Genomic DNA, 20,529 nt, shown 5'->3' with positions numbered 1-20,529 from the left:
TGAACTTTGATCGTGAACGTTGATTATGTATCCCTAAAATTCAAAGATTGATTAAGTACTTTGTTTACACGGTTTATATAATACGGAATACTTACCGAAATTTATTCAGAGAGCACATACATACTAACTCAATAATATATATATGTGAGGCTCATTCATTTCAAATAGAAACCGAAGTTCAACCACTGATTACTTATCACAATTACCGTAGCCAGATATGACGGACTAGCATCTACTTACTAACTAAATTACACTTCATAGAGGTGAAAGAACGCATAGTCGGCGCGTGATCTAATAGCTGCATGAACGCGCGAGATTGGCGCCCGCCTACGGGGCATATTTGTGACGTTTTCAACCAAAACCCACATTTTCGCTTGTCGATAAGGTTGATTTCTAATTGAAGCTATATGGAAATAGCGCCTTACTGACAAGCGACAATAAGTACCCTTTTGGTTGAAAATACAAATACAAATACAAATACAAATAATTTATTGAAAAAAGTATTGTACAGAGGTTCATCTTAAAGACTAAGAGTTGTTAGTAGAGGAAAGTGGTTTACGAATGCCTGAACTAGGAGTTCCTGTGTTTCAGGCAGCGAAGGACAAAATTAATCAATTTTTAATTATTCACTTAATTATAAATTAATAGTAGTATTTACACAATAGAAGTCTTATCGCCTTAACAAAATGGGTCTTAAGTATTAAATTTCAAAGTACACAATCATGTTACGACTATTAGTAGGTTCTCTGTATCATCGTACGTCATATTTTGAAGGGCGCGTCGTAGAGTATTCTTACAACAAGCATAGCTAAGTGGGTATAGGTCTAGTTTTACATTTAACCTGTTGTACAAAAATGGGCCCAAGAAGACAAAAAATCTAGATGAAAATACGTGTTTCCTTTGAACGGTTTGAATACCTATTATATCTTATCAGGGTTGAAAGGAATTCTGGCGTGCTGCTTTAGTGTTGTGCTTAATATATATAATTGACGAACAGTTAGTACTTCCCATGATTTATAAAGGAGGTCAGTAGGGTATAAAAATGGGCGGGAAGTAGTTACCTTTAGTACCGCTCTCTGGGCTCTTTCTAGGGTTAGTAGGGTAGTTTTAGCTGTGCCACCCCAGGAACAAATGCAGTAGGTTAGTATTGATTGACATAGTGCAAAGTATACTTGCTTAATTAAATTTAGATCAGCAATCGAACGAAGTTTTTTGAATACAAATATTAACTTTCGGACTCTATTGCATAATGATTCAATGTGATTTTTGAAAGTGAGGGTTTCGTCAATCAAGACTCCCAAATACTTAATTTTGTCAGTAATAGCTAGAGATGGGCATGAACAGGGATTATTCGATTTTTCCTTACAGTTATGTGCGTAAAGTTTGAGGTTATGTGCGACCGGATCTGTTTTCCGCATGGAAAAACTTATTAAATTCGTTTTGTCAGAGTTCAGTGTTAGTAGATGACGTTTTAGCCAGTCAGTTACAACATTAAATCCGCGTTGTGCGAACTCGTAGACCTCGTTTGTTGACTTTGCGGAAAAAAGTAGGGCAGTGTCATCTGCGTAGGAAATGATTTTGCCACTATCTATTTTTAGATTGCATAGGTCATTAATATAAATTAAAAATAAGGTCGAGGCCAGGACACTTCCTTGTGGCAAGCCAAAAGATGTGTTATCTAAGTCGGAACTGATAATGTTATCTATCGCATTGAGTTCGTCCGTCTAGGTAGCTCGCGATTAATTTGTGTTGTGTGCCTCTAATGCCTAGTGATTCAAGCTTGTGCAGTAAAATGGAAGTAGAAACGGTGTCAAAAGCTTTTGCGAGGTCCAGGAAGATTCCAATTGTCTTGTTTCCCTTGTCTAGTTCCTGCACTAAATAGTCAGTCAATTCGTGTACAGCATCTGCGGTTGATAACTTGGACCTAAAACCGAACTGCGTCTTTGCCAAGAAGGCATTTTTCTCCAGATATTGAACAAGTCTATTATTAATAATTTTTTCCAGGATTTTAGATGTCGCTGGTAAAAGAGAAATCGGTCTATAATTTGTTACTTGTATTTTGCTACCAGATTTATAGACAGGCATTACAACGGCTTTTTTCAGACATTTTGGAAATATTCCTTCAGAGATGCACTTTTGAAATATGTGTGTCAGTGGTGGAACCAAGATGTGTCTGAATGTCTTTATTATTTTGTTCGATATCCCATCCCAACCAGCCGCGGAATCGTCTTTTAGGCTCATGATAATTCTTTCCACCTCAGCTTCATCCGTATTTAATAGCACAAATGATTTGGATGAATTATTTGTATCGGAAAGTATTCTTGAAGGGAATGCAGACGGCTCGCCCTGGACTTTTTCTGCCAGGTTTTTGCCTATGTTAACGAAAAATTCATTTGTGCTATTTGCCGCCAACAATTCGGACGGACCTACTTGCAACAAACTTGCAGATGACTCCCGTTGTTTTGCCGTGTATGTTACGTTTTTAAGGTATTTCCAAACTAATTTACTGTTTTTTCCAGCAATTTCCAGCTGTTTTTTGTCGTAGTTTGTTTTTACGTTTTTCAGTAAGTTGGTACAAAAGTTACGATATCTTTTATACGACAATTGCAATATAAGATTGTCTGGATTTGCTTTAGCTTTCAAGTGGAGTTTATCCCTGTGTCTCATTGATCGAAGAAGTCCCGGGGTAATCCATGGTTTTATGTTAAAATTCTTGCGATTTAGACGTGTCTTATTGGTGTTAAGAAATATTGCTTATTGGACATTTTTAATCCAGTACAGCATACTATTTTCTGCATCAGCAGAATAATAATAATATGGCACATTTAGTTATTATTACAGTCGATAGGTGGCAAATAAGTAATCTTTTAGTAGGTAACGTTGAAATTTTTTGCTAAGCTTTACTTTCACGTTTTTTTTTTTCATATTTTTGGACTCATGGTTCAAAAATTAGAGGGGGGGGGCATAATTAGTCGCTTCGAAAGAAAGAAAAGGGTCAGATTTTTATCAAAAAATTGTTCTTAAAGACCTAGAGCTAGACCCTACTCTACCTATGTCCCCTATTCGTTTTAAAAGAGCTATCCAACGACACCCCATATAAGGGTAGAAGGGTTGAAGCCAAAAAAAATCATCCCCGATTTTCTTGTAGGGGAGCTATTACCTACCCTAAAACAATGTTTTTCTAGTTTTTTTGTACGACTTAGAAGGCGTAGTTATATATCCAATTCAACCTTCTAATAACATTAACGATCACGGAGAAAAGCTGCGGACGGACAGACAGACAAACATGGCGAAATTATAAGGGTGCCTAGTTGATTACGGAACCCTAAATAATCTCTAATCTTGATACTATCACGACCATATATAATTATTTAACTAATTTACAGTACAACCTAACCATATGCTAAAATAAAATTACATAAACCAAAAGTTCATCCTGTAAAAGCTATTAACAGCACAAACCTTTGAGCAAGTATATTTAGAAAGTTTAATTTGCAACCGCCCACGCACAGTGGCATTTCAGTAACAAACGATTTATTTTTGTTTCGTCGTAAGTATGTATATTACATTTTTAGGTTACTATACGTTTTCAGGTTGTATTTCTCAGAAAAACAGTACCGCCTAGAGCAGTGGTGGCCAAGGACGACCCGCGGGCCAGATCCAGCCTGCGACAGGATTTTACCCGGCCGCCCGCCGCCGGCCTGTCCAAATATTATTAATATTATATGGCCCCTGATACTTCTATTTTGACGGTTTAGCCGTACATATAAAACACAAGTGTATAATATTTAGGATTTTATTTGATTAAGCGATTTCAATTAAGAAATGTTTTTACTTTTACTTTATAAGATTTATTTAACGGTATCAAATCATCAAAATGCATTTTTGCTGCAATACTGGCCCTCTTCTGAAATTTCTTAAATTTTCTGGCCCTCCATGAAGAAAGTTTACACATGCCTAGGCCAATTCGAACATACACTGACATCAGAATGATATCTAAATGATGTCATTTATCGTGCGTTTCGCTTGTACTTGTCCATAAATGTATTGGCGCGAGCGAGACACAAGATAACTAAATAACATCATTTCGATGTCGGTGAACGTTTGAACTGGCCTCTTACATTGTGACAACAAAATGATGTCTAAATGATGTCAGTCTCGCTTGCGCCAATAGGTACGTGTACGGACAAGTACGAGCGAAATTCACGCGCGACTGACTTCTAGGTCAGTGAAATACCGGTCAATTCGAACAACGTGATAATTACTAGATACGAGATCTAATAGATACGTTATAGTTTAGTTCTCAACTATATAGTTATCTTTAGCAGTTCGAGAAACGAGAAAGTGGATATCTAGATCATTGTTCGAATTGGCGCGACAGGTAGGTTTCGGCATAAAAAAACATGTTCGTGTAATTTAAAACACGGCCGCTGCATCGCCAGTTCTTTTGAACTACCTAGGCTTGATACGCTGCCGGGTGTTTAGATATTAGACGTTGTCCACGCATAATAACTTGGTGATACAGAGGTGGTATAATATCACGGTAAGCGGACGGGCTCAACCGTCCGTCGCAAGAATGCTGATGCTGAGAGAATGGCCGTTGCCGGCCCCGCTGCCCCGCGCCCCGCACCATGCATTGCGTCGGCGACGGCTCCCGAAGATGCCCGAACAAAGACGAGGCGTTAACAGACGTTGATACCGGTTTTTTTAATAGACGTTTCAGCAACACTACAGTGGTAGGCATGAGGGCTATAATAGGATATTGACGCTCGACATGGAATAGGTACCTACTATTCCGCCTATCAGTTTAAAATCATCTTGTGGCACAACAAGTACCTACAATGCATTAAAAACCACTTACCAATATGACGATTTTTCCCTGATAGGTACTCGTTGTCGGCGATGTCATGTCCACGATCAACAATCCTTGCGGACGCCAACGCCTCTCGCAGACATTGTCTGAGGCATCTATAGAAATGGTTAACATGATGAAGTATAAAAACCGGCTAAGTGCGAGTCGGACTCGCGCACCGAGGGTTCCGTACTTTTTAGTATTTGTTGTTATAGCGGCAACAGAAATACATCTGTGAAAATTTCAACTGTCTAGCTATCACGGTTCATAAGATACAGCCTGGTGACAGGCGGACAGACGGACAGCGGAGTCTTAGTAATAGGGTCCCGTTTTTACCCTTTGGGTACGGAACCCTAAAAATTACCTTAGTAGGTAAGTTTTCAGTCAACACGAGAGTCGTTAGTCAGTGGCGTAGCTAGGCGTGGGCGAATGGGGAATTGCCCACGGCCTCGCACTTAGGGGGGCCATCCGTGGCGGGGAGCTCGGAAGTCGAGGCTGTATCACATGAACCGCTAGACAGTTGAAATTTTCACAGATGATGTATTTCTGTTGCCGCTATAACAACAAAAACTAAAAACAATAAAATAAATATTTAAGTGGGGGCTCTCATATAACAAACGTGATTTTTTTGCCGTTTTTTGCGTAATGGTACGGAACCCTTCGTGCGCGAGTGCGACTCGCACTTGACCGGTTTTTTTATTTCACATTTTAATGGCGGACAAAACTGAAAAAAGTCCAAATTTATAAACGCTGGAACAATCATAGTCGTATCTTTTTACACAGTTTAGTTTGTAATTCATCCAAGTCTTATTTCTGCAGACCAGTGACAAAGAATACGAGAATTGAATGACTGAACAAGTTTAAAAACAAATAGATATACAATAGTTAGGTACCTTCATAAGTGGCAGCCTTTATATACAATACTTACTTAAGTAATTTTTAACTTGTAGTAATACAAATCAAATTTCGTAGCGTCGGTGAAAGGAGAGAAAATTTTCACCACCAAAACAAAAGCCGAGCGCAAAGATCATGTTTTTTCTTATCACCGGCCAGTGCTCGCGGTGGTTGCACCATACTTACGGCCCTACATGACTTAAACACAGATACACAACAGTTCGACGTAGGTGTTAGCTTACGCACTTCGTAGTATGACTCTATTTCGCCTGGATGTTGCCCAGGCGGCAAGCACTTCCAGCCCTTCGACTGCCCTTAGGTAGGCCGAATGACAGGGACATACCAAATTAAAATAAAAACCAAACTTCAAAAATAACAAGTACTTGATACTGTCTGATTTCACCATGATTTCACAGTGTGCTTCATCCATTCCATGTGCGCTCTTGCTTTTCGTAACCTGCGTAACATGCTTCCATTTTACTCCTTTTCCCAAAATCCATATTATGAAGTTCATAAACTAAACACTAAGCTTGTTTAAAAAAGCGTATAATCACAACGTTATATTTAGCTTGTATTATATTTAATGCTTTTATATACATTAATAAGATTAATTATTACGGCCGTTCCATCGGTTTGCCGCTGTGCCGCTGTCACTGTCACATTTCGCAAGAAAGAACGGGAAAGTTCATGCGCGCCAAGTGTCAATTTTGATCGAATTTTGTCGATTTTTATTTATTTTAAAAACGTTACCTTACAATATCGAAATTCCAAGGCTATGAAATTACTATTTAAGTTATGATTGTTTTTTCTTCTTTTTTTGTTTATAGTATCAAATAATAAATAACCGAGTAAAGTTTGGTTAAAAGTCCGAGTTAGAGGTTAATTTGGGAATTAATTGTATCGAGCGAAGTGGCATAATTCGTGTATCGGAAGCTATGTTATTAAAGATAATATAGTCAAGAACTACATATATTTTTTCCACGTCTACGAATATCAACGCCTCTTAGAAAAACATGATCATATAAGGAGATTTTTCTCCTTCTGGCTCAGGGAACCGCCTTAAACTTCGAAGAAAACAAAATATTTGACAGGTTTTACAGTTCAATTCAAAATGCCAGGCAGGATGCCCCCTTCAATTTATAACAGACGGGCGTACCTGACCACCACTAACACCATAGCACCATAGTCAGAGGGTCTACCGCAAGTCTACCGCGAAAATCGAAATAATTAATTTCGATATTTGCCTCTTTATCACTCTTGCCTATTCGAGCGATAGAGAAGCAAATAGATAAACTAACAGCAGTTTTCATTCCACACCGTTACCAATATAAATACCGTATAAATAAAAATAAAATAAATCTACGACATTTTTATAATATTCTAAATTTGAGTTTAAGTATAAGTAAAAACATAAAATAATAAATATTTTTGTCAATTCGAGAGAAAGTATTTTTTTAAGAACAGCCCGACGGGAATAGGTAGGTTAGGTACACCGACCCCCTTTCGAAAGTAACCTGAAAAAAACCGGCAAGGCCAAGGGCGTTTTTTTTTTTTCTTCTTGGTGGACTTGAGGGCGGTGTTGCCCGTAGCCAACGTCATGTAAAAGGGTAGGAAATAACGCGGAAAGGAATAAAGGAAATTCGGATTTTGGAATAACAAAAAAAAAGTGGTCAGGTCAGGTACACAATAAATAAATAAATACAATGTGGTAAAAAATAAAATAAACTATACTTTTATATTATTACGCAAGATGAAGCAAGTTAAGATATTATAAACAAGGGCGTGTTGGGTCGCGCATAACGGAGGGTTCATTCTAAAACGCATTACAACTAGCTAGTGAATATGAAGACCTGTCCAAAGGAGAACAATTTTTCGCCAGTCTGAGTAAATTGTCTGATCAAATGGTGTTGTGGACCCAAACACCAATTTGGCAAAATATCACCAATCACCATAAATCTAAAATTAGTCGCCAATTTCTTTTCTGATCAAGTCGGTCGATTTGGTCATGCCGTCTGAATTGCATTAATGATTTAGTTCTATATTCTTATATTTCGTGAAACGGTAAACGAGCCTTTCAAGAACCGACGTTGGCTTCGATGGCAAGGCCTGGCGGCAGGATGGATGTAATATGCCCTTTAGCCTGTCCAGGTCTATGGTCCAGAAGGACGAATAAAAAAAAGTGAAAGACGAGGCAGTATGGCCTATGGTCTTAGCCTGTCCAGAAGGACGAATAAATAAAAAAGTGAAATTGTCAAGTGTGTCAAACTGTTGACACCGTGTGTGACGTTTCTTTGTTTTCATACATTCGCTTTGTTTAGAAACGAACAACGTTCATAAATTTAATGTGAACCATTGCTTTGTTAAAACTCTTGTAACTTGCCAAATCATGTCGGGCTGTGACTCCCAGAAAGCTGAAACTTCTAAGGACAACATATCCACCAATTCCATCGACGAAGGCCTTCCTCGAGAACTTAGCCAGTTAAGTTTGTCGAGTGCATCAAGCCAAGACGAGTTTTACTGTGATAAAGGACATTCCGAAACAGCTTTGAAAAATATATACGGATATTATCAGGCCCAGAAGCTATGTGACGTAGTTTTAATAGCAGGTGGAACAAGGTTAGTGCCAGTATTTTTTGAATTAAACTGTGTTTATTTATTCCCACTTATTATATGGAAGGAATTAGTATACAGTAATCACAAAGAACAACCTTAAAACTAAAGTGAAACAGTAAGGCAATAAATTGTAAATATTAAAAATGTTAAGTCAATAACTACGTACTTAAAGACTATTGTCTCACAAAATAACAAATTTAAACAGATATTTAGCATTAAAATACCTCACAACTATAGTTTTGTTATTGCTTCTGACAGGATATCAGCGCACAAGATAGTATTAACATCATGTAGCGAATACTTTGCTGCTATGTTCACGGGATCATTGCGGGAAGCACAGCTAGCTGAGATAACGTTGGAGCGGGTGGACTCCCAGTCACTGCAGGCACTTGTTCATTACTGCTACACTGGCACTATAGGTAACATGTTGTTATTTCTATTTATGGGCATTTTCACTTAACTGTACCATTTTCTGCAAATAAATTTATTCTATTCTATTCTAAAACACAATAAGTTTCAACAAATAACAACTTTCAGAATTAAGAGAAGAGACAGTAGAAGTCCTGCTGTCCACAGCAAGCTTGTTACAGCTCAACACTGTCACAGCTGCCTGCTGCGCTTTCCTGAAGAAACAGCTTGATCCATGCAACTGTCTGGGGATTGGACTGTTTGCGGAACAACAGTCTTGTCTGGCCCTGCATCGGAGTGCCTTGGAGTACACCTATCAACATTTCATGCAAGTAAGTTAGTCCGATCTGAGATCAGAGTGAACTAGGGCAGAAGTAGAGAAGGAGAAATGGAAGCCCTTTACCCAAACGTAATCTGTATTCCTATGCTTTAAACCCCTTAACACTGTATTATCTGTACATATGTTAGAAACCTAATTAACTTTGAGTTGTTTAAATAAAGAGGCTTACTATTAATAAAAATATTCTAAGGGTTTTATAGTTAACATGCCTTTCTTCCTTAATTTTTGTAAAAAAAAAACATTGTAACCTATGTTGTGAAGTGCTTTCTACTTAGCATTTACTATTATAGCTTGTCAAGAATTATCTCAGTTCAGTGGTACCTAACATATCCTAAACAGTTTGTTTTTGAATTCAGGTAGTGAAACATCAAGAGTTTCTTTCACTACAAGCGGACCAGCTAGCCAGTCTGCTCAAATCTGATGATCTGAACGTGGTTACTGAAGAGAATGTGTTTGAGTGCTTGATGACGTGGGTTCAACATGACAGCGCCAAACGGGAGGAACACCTGCCAATGCTACTGAAGTTGATCAAACTACCTCTATTGTCCTCTGAGGTAAGCTAGCTACTGCCTTCTGAGATAAGTAGCCGCGATTTCAACATAATTACTGAGGAGAATCTGTTTGACAGTTTGTTGATGATGAGCCAAGCCACGGACGCTAGTGTCCTCTGAAGGATGTCATCATATTAGCAAAAACACAGCCACTGCTGAACCTGCTGGACGTTCCTTAAGGGCCAATGCCACTATCTTTTGTTTGTAAAATTTATACCTCTCCCGTCGAATGATGACAGTTCGTACAAGTATCTTTTGGTTGGGTTTAAATTTAGAAAATAATTAAAGAAATATGTTATTAGTTATTACCGTATGTTTAAATAGGTATTTGTTAAACCTCCAAAAAATGTCTAGTCACATATTACGTGACAGCTACTTTATATAAAAATGAACTGTCATTGGAACTATCATTCGACGCGAAAGGTCGCTAGAGGTTTAAGTGTTTTACTCATATTGTACCTTTTCAGTATTTGATCGACAAAGTGGAGCAAGCGTGCGGCAATGTGCCGGAATGCCAGCCGCTCATCATGGAGGCCGTCAAGTGGCATCTCCTGCCCGAGCGGCGGTCTCTCCTGTTCTCACACAGAACCAGGTAATAGGGATGATGACACATGTTGAATTTTATAACAAAATCTAGTAAAATAGATAGCAAATGAGCAATTTATCACAATAATGTGGATATAAAAATAATATACCGAAATGATAAAAAATACATGATCTAAAAGTTTCAAAATTTAAAGTTTTTTTAACTTCCAAAAACAGCAGTCATAGGTACGAAAGAAAACAAGATTTACGAAAATTTACTGAAAAAGCAGAGGCAAACACATGTTTTGGTTATTGATTATTTTAAAATCAGCCTTATAATTTTAAAACTGTTTTAAAAAAGCCAAAGTTTCTGACTGCCGATTTTCTTGAAACAGAGATTTTACTTTATAGGTACTACTATAATACTGGAGGTAATACTGATATTTGATTATGATAGGCCGAGGACTTCCACCATCGGACGACTGCTAGCTATAGGCGGCATGGATGGCTATAAGGTAAGAGCAGTGCATTTAAGTAACGTTAGTAAGTTAGTAGATTTTTTTATTTAACTGTAATTTCAATTAGTTTTAAATCAATACTTACGACATAAAAAAGGTTAATATAAATAATAATTGTTCTGCACAGGGAGCCAGCAACATGGAGATGTACGATCCCCGAACAAATTCGTGGACGCCTTTCATGCGGATGGGAGCTAGAAGGTTACAGTTCGGCGTCGCTGTGTTGCAGAACAAGCTCGTAGTCGTGGGTGGCAGGGACGGGTTGAAGACATTAAACACGGTACGTTCTCACAGTAATACGCTTAGGTACGTACGGTAATTCGTGGATGAGAGTGGGAGCTAGAAGGTTACAGTTCGGCGTCGCTGTGTTGCAGAACAAGCTCGTAGTCGTGGGTGGCAGGGACGGGTTGAAGACATTAAACACGGTACGTTCTCACAGTAATACGCTTAGGTACGTACGGTAATTCGTGGATGAGAGTGGGAGCTAGAAGGTTGCAGTTCGGCATCGGCATCAGAACAAGCTCATAGTCGTGGGCGGAAGGGACTGTGTGACGACTTGACCAGGATTGTTTATGGATATGATCTGTCAGCTATCAACAGGGACAGCTAACAGAGATGATATCAACCACAATTCAGATCAATATCATAACCAGTTTTTAGAATCAGAATAAGCCTCCATTTGTAAATATTGTCACGTTGCTATAAAGTTTACTGATAGTCAGTAGGGGAGTCGAAAGTTTTCTCTGCAACTGACTGTACACGAGGAAGGCCTTGGTCTCTGGTTGATGCTGTACATTCTATAGAAATAGTACTTCTATAGCCCTCTCCAGACTATGCGCGTGAATCGCGGCGCGACTTCGCGGAGAGAACATGTCGCGACGTTGACGTATGACTCCACACTCGCAACCTTCACGGCCGGAAGATCAGCGCCGACACTTGGGTCGGCATTATGCTGAGGCGAGCCCATTTCGTGGTAAACACTGCAAATATGTTTTTTTAATTTTCCTTGTAATGATAGTATGTAAGTTTATCACGAAAATAAATGATTTATTTCGCAGTTTGGTTCGCACCAAGATGGCGGAAAAGCATCAGCGGATCGAGTTTAACTGTCATTTATCTACGGCATCATACGTGCTGTAGCTATTTTTGTTTTATTGCAAAACCGTAAAATATAGCCGCTTTATATAATTATTATTTATCTTGGCACATATGAGTTAAAATAGTGTGTAATAGTGTGTCTTGCCAGTTTGCGCTTCGCTCCTCCTTTGACGCGGGCTAATACACCGACAAAAACTGGGAACTATGCGCGAAGGCGTGAACAATCTGCGAAATTCTGCCACACTTACGTTCGCGGCTTCGCGCCGTGATCGTGCATGAGTGTGGAGGGCCCTTATGTTATAGTCAAAGATAGATATAACTCCGTAATAGATGGATACAGTCTAAGGAAAAAACGTGCCTCGAAAATCACGATAATTTGATTCTCGATCAGATAACGCCACTACCTTTGGCCTACTCTCGGATAGAGGGCGTTGACGGTTTCGTTTGTTATTTATAATTTTAACGCATATCAGTGAAGGAACATGGGTCAAAATCATATAAAAATAATGAATGCAAATAAAAAAACATTTATCCATGTTTAAATACATTTTATCGTATTTTTATAAATCTTCATTTTTAGTTTTGAAGTATGTCGATAGATGGCAGTGAATTTACTGTGGTTACAAAATTTACTATGACAGTACCGCTCTGTCTTATTATATCCTCTTTGGTATAGTACTACCTAAATTTTCACATAACATCACGGTTGATCTAATTTTTTGCTTGTAGGTGGAGTGTTTCGACCTAACATCGCTCACGTGGAGCACCATAGCGCCGATGAACACGCACCGGCACGGGCTCGGGGTGGCGGTGCTGGGCGACGGACCCAACTCGCCCGTCTACGCCGTCGGCGGCCATGACGGCTGGATCTATCTCAACTCCGTCGAGCGGTGAGCGTTCCTACTTGTAGGTGGAGTCGACCTGACATCGCTCACATGGAGCACCATAGCGCCGATGAACACGCACCGGCACGAACCTCGTCGGGGTCGAGCGATGAGCGCATGTTTTTTGCAACACATGAGGTAGATCAATCGCGCCACCTTTTTGACCTTTTCCTACACAGAAAAAGACTTGCGCCGTTCCAATCCTATTTGCACATCAGGTCGTACGCCTTGTGGCTGGCTATTTTGTCTGTAGTTGGGAGGTACAGTATAAGTAAGTGGGTTGGGGTAATATTGAAAGGGTTTTTAAGAGGGTTAAGACAAAAAATCGTCCGTACGCCGAGGTATCGGGCGACTTTTCATCTTACCCCTCATGAAAGACCCTTTCCATCTTACCCCAACCCACTTACTTATACATTTTCTTCACAAGACATTGTCTCGCAATTCGGCGATCAGTGTGAAAAGGTCTCGCGATTTTCGTACACAATTTGCAAACCCGCGGAGTGTGGGGCCGTTTGCTCAACGCTTAACTACATGACAATATACATAGGCTAAACACATTAATAAATTGATCCTTTTACTATACGCTCGCAGAGTTCATGTTAAGACTACATAGCTCTAAGACCTTTGTACATTAAATGCTTTTTTGTTAAGTTTTATCACGTTTACTCGGACAGATGGGACGCGTGCTCGCGCACGTGGACGATGGTGTCGCCGATGTCGGGCGCGCGTAGCACGTGCGGCGTAGCGGCGCTACGCGGGCGCCTCTACGCCGCGGGCGGGCGCGACGGCGGCGCCTGCCTGCGCTCCGTGGAGTGCTACGACCCGGCCACCAACCACTGGACCAACTGCGCGCCCATGACGCGCCGGCGAGGAGGAGTTAGCGTGAGTTATCTTAACTTACTCTCACTCACAGGCGGGAGGTGGGCCGCAAGGGCGTGGTACGCAGTAAGCTTAGGCTAGGTTCACACAGCGTAAATTTCTCGTATACCGTATACGGGATTTTATCGAATACCGTGACAGCAAACTTTGTATGGCAACTTTCAAAATCGTCCACACGGCTAGACGGCTTTCCGATTTTGAAAGTGGCCATACAAATTTTGCGTCACTACGTCTTTAATAATTTAGGTATGTCATGTGTACTTTGCGCCGAATTTAACCCAAACCTTGGTATTATGCAGGTGTGCGCAGCGGGCGGATATCTGTACGCACTCGGCGGTCACGAGGCTCCTGCTAACGCAGCGGGCGGCCGACTAGCGTGCGTGGAGCGCTACGATCCCACCACAGACACATGGATACTCCTAGCGCGCCTGAGCTACGGCCGCGACGCCATCGGCTCCTGCCTGCTCGGGGACCGCATCGTTGCCGTGGGTGAGTTCTATACAACGCTACACCCTGCCAGTACACTTGTAAGCCGTAGCCGATGCTCTAACTAACGCTGCGGGCGGCTAATGCTTGCTTTTAGTTTTATATATACTTAAAATATCGCTGTTCGCATCACCCTCACACACTGGAATCTTCATGATCGCGCACTGTTTAAGAGGAATTTCCTCTCGCGGTCGCTTCGGCTGTGAAAAGAGATCCGAGGTTTTCTCAAAAAACCGGCCAAGTGCGAGTCGGACTCGCGTTCCAAGGGTTCCGTACATTACACAGTTTAAACAATGTATTTTTTTATGTGAAACGTGAGTGAAATGTCTTTAAAAAACCCGTAAGGGCGCGGATCGAAAACTAAGTAATTAAGTCCGACTCACGCTTGACTGCACATTTCTAATAGGTTTTCCTGTAATCTATAGGTAAAGATCTATTTTGTGTATTTTTTTCAAAATTTTTGACCCAGTAGTTTCGGAGATAAAGGGGGGGAATGGTCATTTTTGCCTATTTTCTTGAATAACTTCTAAACTGTTTATCCTAAAATTATAAAAAATATACATTTGAGATTCGCATATTGAGCTCTTTCATTTGATATATAACACGAAATAGTTTGAAAAACTTTATTTTTTAATTTTCTCATTTACCCCCCAAAAGTGGCCCCCGTGTTTAAAATTCAATTTGTTTACGTTAAATGCCCGTCTTTGGGTCACAAACTTACATATGTATACCAAATTTCAACTTAATTAGTCCAGTAGTTTCGGATAAAATAGGCTGTGACAGACGGACAGACAGACAGACAGACGCACGAGTGATTCTATAAGGGTTCCGTCTTTTCCTTTTGAGGTACGGAACCCTAAACAGGAGTGTACAGGTTTTTAAAGGATCGGCAACGTGCATGTACCTCACAGGCTCACATCCCTGGAGTTGCTGGCGTCCATAGGCTACAGTGATCGCTTACCATCAGGTAGGTTGTAGTTGTATGCTTGTTGCCACCGACGTGTGATAGGGAATATTACGCGAAACTCTGCGTAGTAGGCGCCACGACCACAATCTGAGGGTCTATCGCGAAACAAGATAATAGAAATTTCGTTATCTAACATCTCTGTCACTCTTGCATACGAGTATAATGCATATTCGAGCGATAAAGAGGCAGATAGCGAAATTTCGGATTCGCGTAGGTCCTCTGTAAAGAAACCGCCTTGATGCATCAGTCATATTTTATTATCTCTGAAAACTTGTCAAAAACCTGTTAAACCATGTATAAGTTACTCTATGCTTTACTAAAAAGACTATAGTGCTGCACCCTGGTGGTAGAACATTGCAGTAATGTCCCCTATTAAAACCGTTTCCACCTTTTCAAATTCAACTCCGTAAATTCATACTGGCTAAGCAAAAATCAAACACTTTGGCAACCGTGCACACACACACACACACATTCGACTTAATAATACGTGAGTGTCGAGTGACCCGTTTTAAAATAATTTAATATGTTTGAGTCTCACGGAAGTTTTATAGTTATGTTATTGTGCTAATATAGTACATTGTGCAACATGGGGCGTAAGTTAAATATTGCAAACGAGAGTATAGTTAAATCGCGACGGCTCGCCGGAGTGATTTATAGACTCGAGTTTACAATATTATTACGCCCCGAGTTACACACAAAGTCATCACACTTGCGATACAAAAATGAATTATAAAGATAAAAACTGTTAATTATAATACTAGAAAAGTCATAACTCCCTAGGGAAAACGCTTTTACTATAGTTTTCGCTAAGCCTGCGTGCAATTCCACATTTACTGAGCGAGTGTGATGATAATGGTTTTTCTTTCATTCTAATCAAAGATAGATATAACTCCGTAATAGATGGATACACTCTAAGGAAAAAACGTGCCTCGAAAATCACGAAAATTTGATTCTCGATCAGATGGCGCCACTAGTTTTGGCCTACTCTCGTATACGGTTTCTTGACGGTTTCGTTTGTTATTTATAACTTTAACGCATATCAGTGAAAGAACATGGGTCAAAATCATATAAAAATAATTAATGTAAATAAATTTAAATACATTTTAACGTATTTTTATAAATATTCATTTTTAGTTTTAAAGTATGTCGATAGATGGCAGTGAATTTACAGTGGTTACAAAATTTACTATGACAGTACCGCTCTATCTTATTATATCCTCTTTGATTGTAATGAATAGTTTGTCATCAGGTGGCTACGACGGCGTGCAGTACCTCTGCGTGGTGGAGGTGTACGACCCGGAGGCGGACTGCTGGCGCAAGCTGGCGCCGCTCAGCACCGGCCGCGCCGGCGCCGCCGTGGTGGCCGTGCCGCCGCCAAGCCTCTTCTGATCTGCTCTGTTCTAAACTATCAGCATGCGGGCCCTGACCTGAACCGAGCTGCAGATCATGCTACGAGGTTGGCCCGTCGAACTATTTAGCAGATGGCGCCAGCATAGCTTGCCCTGTAGATCCCTAGAATTGTGTCAATTTTTTTTTAAATGAAATTTTATGGCCTGGATGCCATAGAAAAAGGGGCAAGCTATGATGGCGCCATTCATGCAAACCGGTGACAGATTCCAACCCCATTGACGAAATGTTATGGCTCCTCTACACTATCGGCGATGATAGACGATGACTGGCGGGCATGATAGTGTAGAGGGCATACCCGGTAGTCCCCGCCAGTCATCGTCTGCGACTCGTGAGTTGTCGTTTTTTTGGGCACGCATCAAAGGGACTCGCGGGATGGTTACGTTGTACCGACGATCATGTGGATGCTTGCACGATGATCTTGCCGATGATAAACGATGATATACCAATATGTCGCCGATAGCATTAGAGTGAGAGCATTTACTACAAACATTATTACGTGATACGTTCTACGAAAACAATGCTACGGCGTAGCACTTTTTCATTCCCGTTCACTGAAAGAGGCTCTTCGGATTCCTTCTTTCTCATCCATCATCTCATTGCCGCACGGATGAAGAAGATAACCGGAGTAGTGTTTTACGACAAAAAAAAGTGTAGCCAAAGTGCAGAATTATGCTTGTGTAACTTATTCTGCATCAACTTGGTCACTAATGTCACGGCCCTCCTTATTCATAAACGCATTCACTGCCACTGTTTTCGTAGCGCTACGCTTTGTAGAGGAAAGCGACTAAAAACAGAGAACCCGCCGAGCGGGTTCCCGGCACTCAATGTGTTTAACATACGTGAGCTAACTCGGGGCACGAATACTAAAGTGATGTTTATTATTGAAGTGTTAGCGAAGGTCTTCATTTTAGCTTGGCCAAAAATGCTTTCGTATATCCAGATGTTCTCTACAGGTCGCAATTCTCAAATCTCAACCGATTCTGGTGAAATTTTGTGAGCTGGTTCGACGATTAGATATTTAAATAAAAAAATTGTCCAATAGTTATTAGAATTTTTGCAAAATAACTAAGGCATAATTTTTTTGAGTTTTTAAGCTCGCGAGGTCTACAGCTCACAGAACCACTAGTGTAAGTATTTTAATGGATTTGCTTATTGAAAATCCTCTGTTACTGTAAAGAGGTTAAATAACATGTTTAATATCGAAGGTCTTAAGGTAATAAACTATAATAAACATCACTTTAGTGTTCGTGTCTGAGTTAGTTCACGTGTGATCATTAAACATGCCTCTGTTAGTTAAAGTTATTTATGTCTATTTCTGATATAAACTGCTTGTTACTAAGATACGTTTTGAATAACGGCATATGTCTGAATTTCGAATATGATCTAGTCATTCTATTTCATATAGCATAATGCCTAATAAATTAGGCGACACTTAGCTGGAATTTAAAAACTGTTAAAAAAACTATTATATGCACTATAATGCAGCTATATCGAATTTATTGAGGTTTATTTTAGTTTTATTTACCTAGAATTTAAGTTGTATTTTTTATCCGCGTATGACGACTATATTTTTTACTATAAAAGTATAATATTTTTTTATTTTCTCAAATTGCACAGGGATATTTGCATTTCTATCCGTTCTAAGCTCATTAAGGAATACACAATTCCAGAAATATCTAAACGTTCCTCCCTTATTGGATTTGATCTCAGTATCAATGTATGTTATTAATTTTATCATTTAAGAAAACTGCTTAGCGTTCGAAGTAGAATGACTTTAGTTTAAAAAGAGACTTACTTCTCCTAATTTTAGATTTTTTTTGTATCTTATTTTTATCCTATAATTAAGCTTGAGAAGGGATAAATTTAAAACCGTCATATAATATTAACAAATAAACCAGAACGAATAAGTTCAATTTTCCTGACAGTTTTTGTAAATTATCTTTTATCGAAGGCACATAGTGGAAGGCATACTTTATTAAGATTGTAGTACCTAACGTTTATTTTTATGGTTCAACCGTACCTTTTTTATTGGAAAAAATGTTTTAAAAAAAATGTCAAGTTACTCTATCAAAATTCTGGATGCCATTTTATGCATTTAAAAATTGTATTACAATGTGATGATGTTTTCTAATAAGTATTTTGTTTTGTATGCCATAGTTTGTTCATCTTAAGTATCACTAAAAATACTAGAACAGTGAATAAAGTACAAACTATTTAGAGAAACGATTAGTTAGACTTCAACCTTTCTGCCTAAGTGTGGCATTCCACCTGTCTAATGTGTATTTGCATCTCACATTTTGCTTAGTGAGAGAGTGAAACGCAATGCACATTGGACCAAGGAATACCAACCTAAAGCAAGTTCTCATACTACCTATATTACCTTACATACTATCATAGTGCTATTTTTTGTATCTTAAAGGCATAATATTAAGACAGCATGAGTTAGGAATGAAATAACACCCCTCTCTTTTTGCGTCGGGGGTTAAAAAGGTTTTGTGGGTAAGCATTAGTTAATGGTCCCCTAAAATATTTATAAATTGAGGCTTGAAATTATGAATACAAATGATTTTTATTTTATTTATTTATTTATAATGAAAGCTATACATTGCTTTCTTATTCCATCGGATAGCTGTACCTAGCCTTATGGCTTAAGATAAGTTGAGTGCAATGTCGTTGCTTCTGTATACCGCATAACAGATAGTGGTATGTATTCCGATCATTTACCAAATTGCAACGACAAGTTGGTGGAAAAATTGTTACATTTGTAGTCCCTTTATCATCATTGATCGCTCAATATATTATTTGCTTTATAAAATCAGTATTATTATACTTTTAGATTTGGTTAAAAGCTTTTTGTAGCTAATTTAGGTAGGTTTTTATTTGATAGGGGACCTTTCCTGTGATGTTAGAGATATTAAAGCTAGAAAAAGGTTTAGTGATAAATTATAGGTAACTCTTACTACATATTTAGATTTGTTCTAGTGCATTAAAATATTTAGGGTAGATACCTAACTTGTAACCGTATTTTTATAAAACATCTGCAGAAAATATTTGTATGAACTTAATCGAATATGAACTACGTAATAGGCTGTCAAAGACGAGTAAATGATAAACACTAATTTATTCTGAAGGAACACAATATTGAATAGAGATTGCAGTCCATATAATTTAATCGTCTCTGAAGGTGTTCCATCAATTTTATATCAATATTATCCTGATATATTTACAATGTCGGTACGAGATATGTTTCTCAAACCAGAAAGACGTGCCAATGCTCTCGTGCTACAAATTTCTTAGATGAATTTTATAATTTCCATGAATTGTGCCGTTCTATTCTGTAGATAAGGTCGTAAAGGTGATTGACGCTTATGTCCAGAATATTTATGTTGTTGCATATTTAGTTTATAATGGCGTAAGTCCGTAGGGCCCACATGGGAAAGTTTCAGAACCTTCTCACATTTTTGTATAGGGATTGAAAGTTTCCGAAACATAAAATGGAGTTATTTTATTTCTGTGAAATTTTTCAAAAAGTTTGAAAACTTTTAACTTTTTGGAAACTTTCAGGAACCTGCACATCTGTGCCCACATGTATATCAATATCACTTTAAGGCCGTTCCATCGGTTTGCCGCTGTCTTTGTCACATTTCGCAAGAAAGAACGGGAAGGAACATACGCGCCAAGTGTCAATTTTGTTCGAATTTTGTCGTTTTTTATTAATTTTAAAAACGTTACCTTACAACATCGAAATTCTAAAGCTATGAAATTACTATTTATGTTAAGATTGTTTTTTCTTCTTTTTTTGTTTAAAGTATCACATAATAAATAACCGAGTAAAGTAGGATTAAAAGTCCGAGTTTGAGGTTACTTTGGGAATTAATTGTATCGAGCGAAGTGTCATAATTCGTGTATCGGAAGCTATGTTGTTAAAGATAATATAGTCAAGAACTACATATATTTTTTCCACGTCTATGAATATCAACGCCTCTTAGAAAAACATGATCATATAAGGAGATTTTTCGCCTTCTGGCTCAGGGAACCGCCTTAAGGCTTACTCTGTAGTAACAGACGCTACGTAATTTTCCAGCGGACTGTAATGACAAAACT

At 39.0% G+C, this 20,529-nt stretch overlaps 1 protein-coding gene across 1 annotated transcript; it reads left to right on the top strand.

Annotated features, from left to right (window-relative positions):
• The first annotated feature begins 7,988 nt into the window (after positions 1-7,988).
• LOC134745017 (kelch-like protein 5) lies at positions 7,989-19,275 on the top strand. Its single transcript, XM_063678985.1, has 11 exons — positions 7,989-8,362; positions 8,618-8,778; positions 8,897-9,099; positions 9,464-9,661; positions 10,126-10,250; positions 10,641-10,698; positions 10,829-10,981; positions 12,529-12,689; positions 13,358-13,565; positions 13,862-14,051; positions 16,265-19,275. Exons 1-11 carry the CDS (start codon positions 8,133-8,135, stop codon positions 16,402-16,404), a joined length of 1,827 nt encoding a protein of 608 aa, XP_063535055.1. The 5' UTR covers positions 7,989-8,132; the 3' UTR covers positions 16,405-19,275.
• Positions 19,276-20,529: the final 1,254 nt, after the last annotated feature.

The sequence above is a fragment of the Cydia strobilella genome, chromosome 10, assembly GCF_947568885.1.
Source record: "Cydia strobilella chromosome 10, ilCydStro3.1, whole genome shotgun sequence".
In the NCBI taxonomy this organism is placed as follows: Eukaryota; Metazoa; Arthropoda; class Insecta; order Lepidoptera; family Tortricidae; genus Cydia; species Cydia strobilella.
This window is presented reverse-complemented; position numbering and strand designations above follow the sequence as displayed.

What these genes read in the sequence shown, in the direction of transcription:
- LOC134745017 (XM_063678985.1), top strand. Translation starts at nt 8,133, where the DNA reads ATGTCGGGCTGTGACTCCCAGAAAGCTGAAACTTCTAAGGACAACATA. An exon ending in GCGGCATGGATGGCTATAAG is followed by an intron (nt 10,699 to 10,828) that starts GTAAGAGCAGTG and finishes TGTTCTGCACAG; the next exon opens with GGAGCCAGCAACATGGAGAT. An exon ending in GGACCGCATCGTTGCCGTGG is followed by an intron (nt 14,052 to 16,264) that starts GTGAGTTCTATA and finishes GTTTGTCATCAG; the next exon opens with GTGGCTACGACGGCGTGCAG.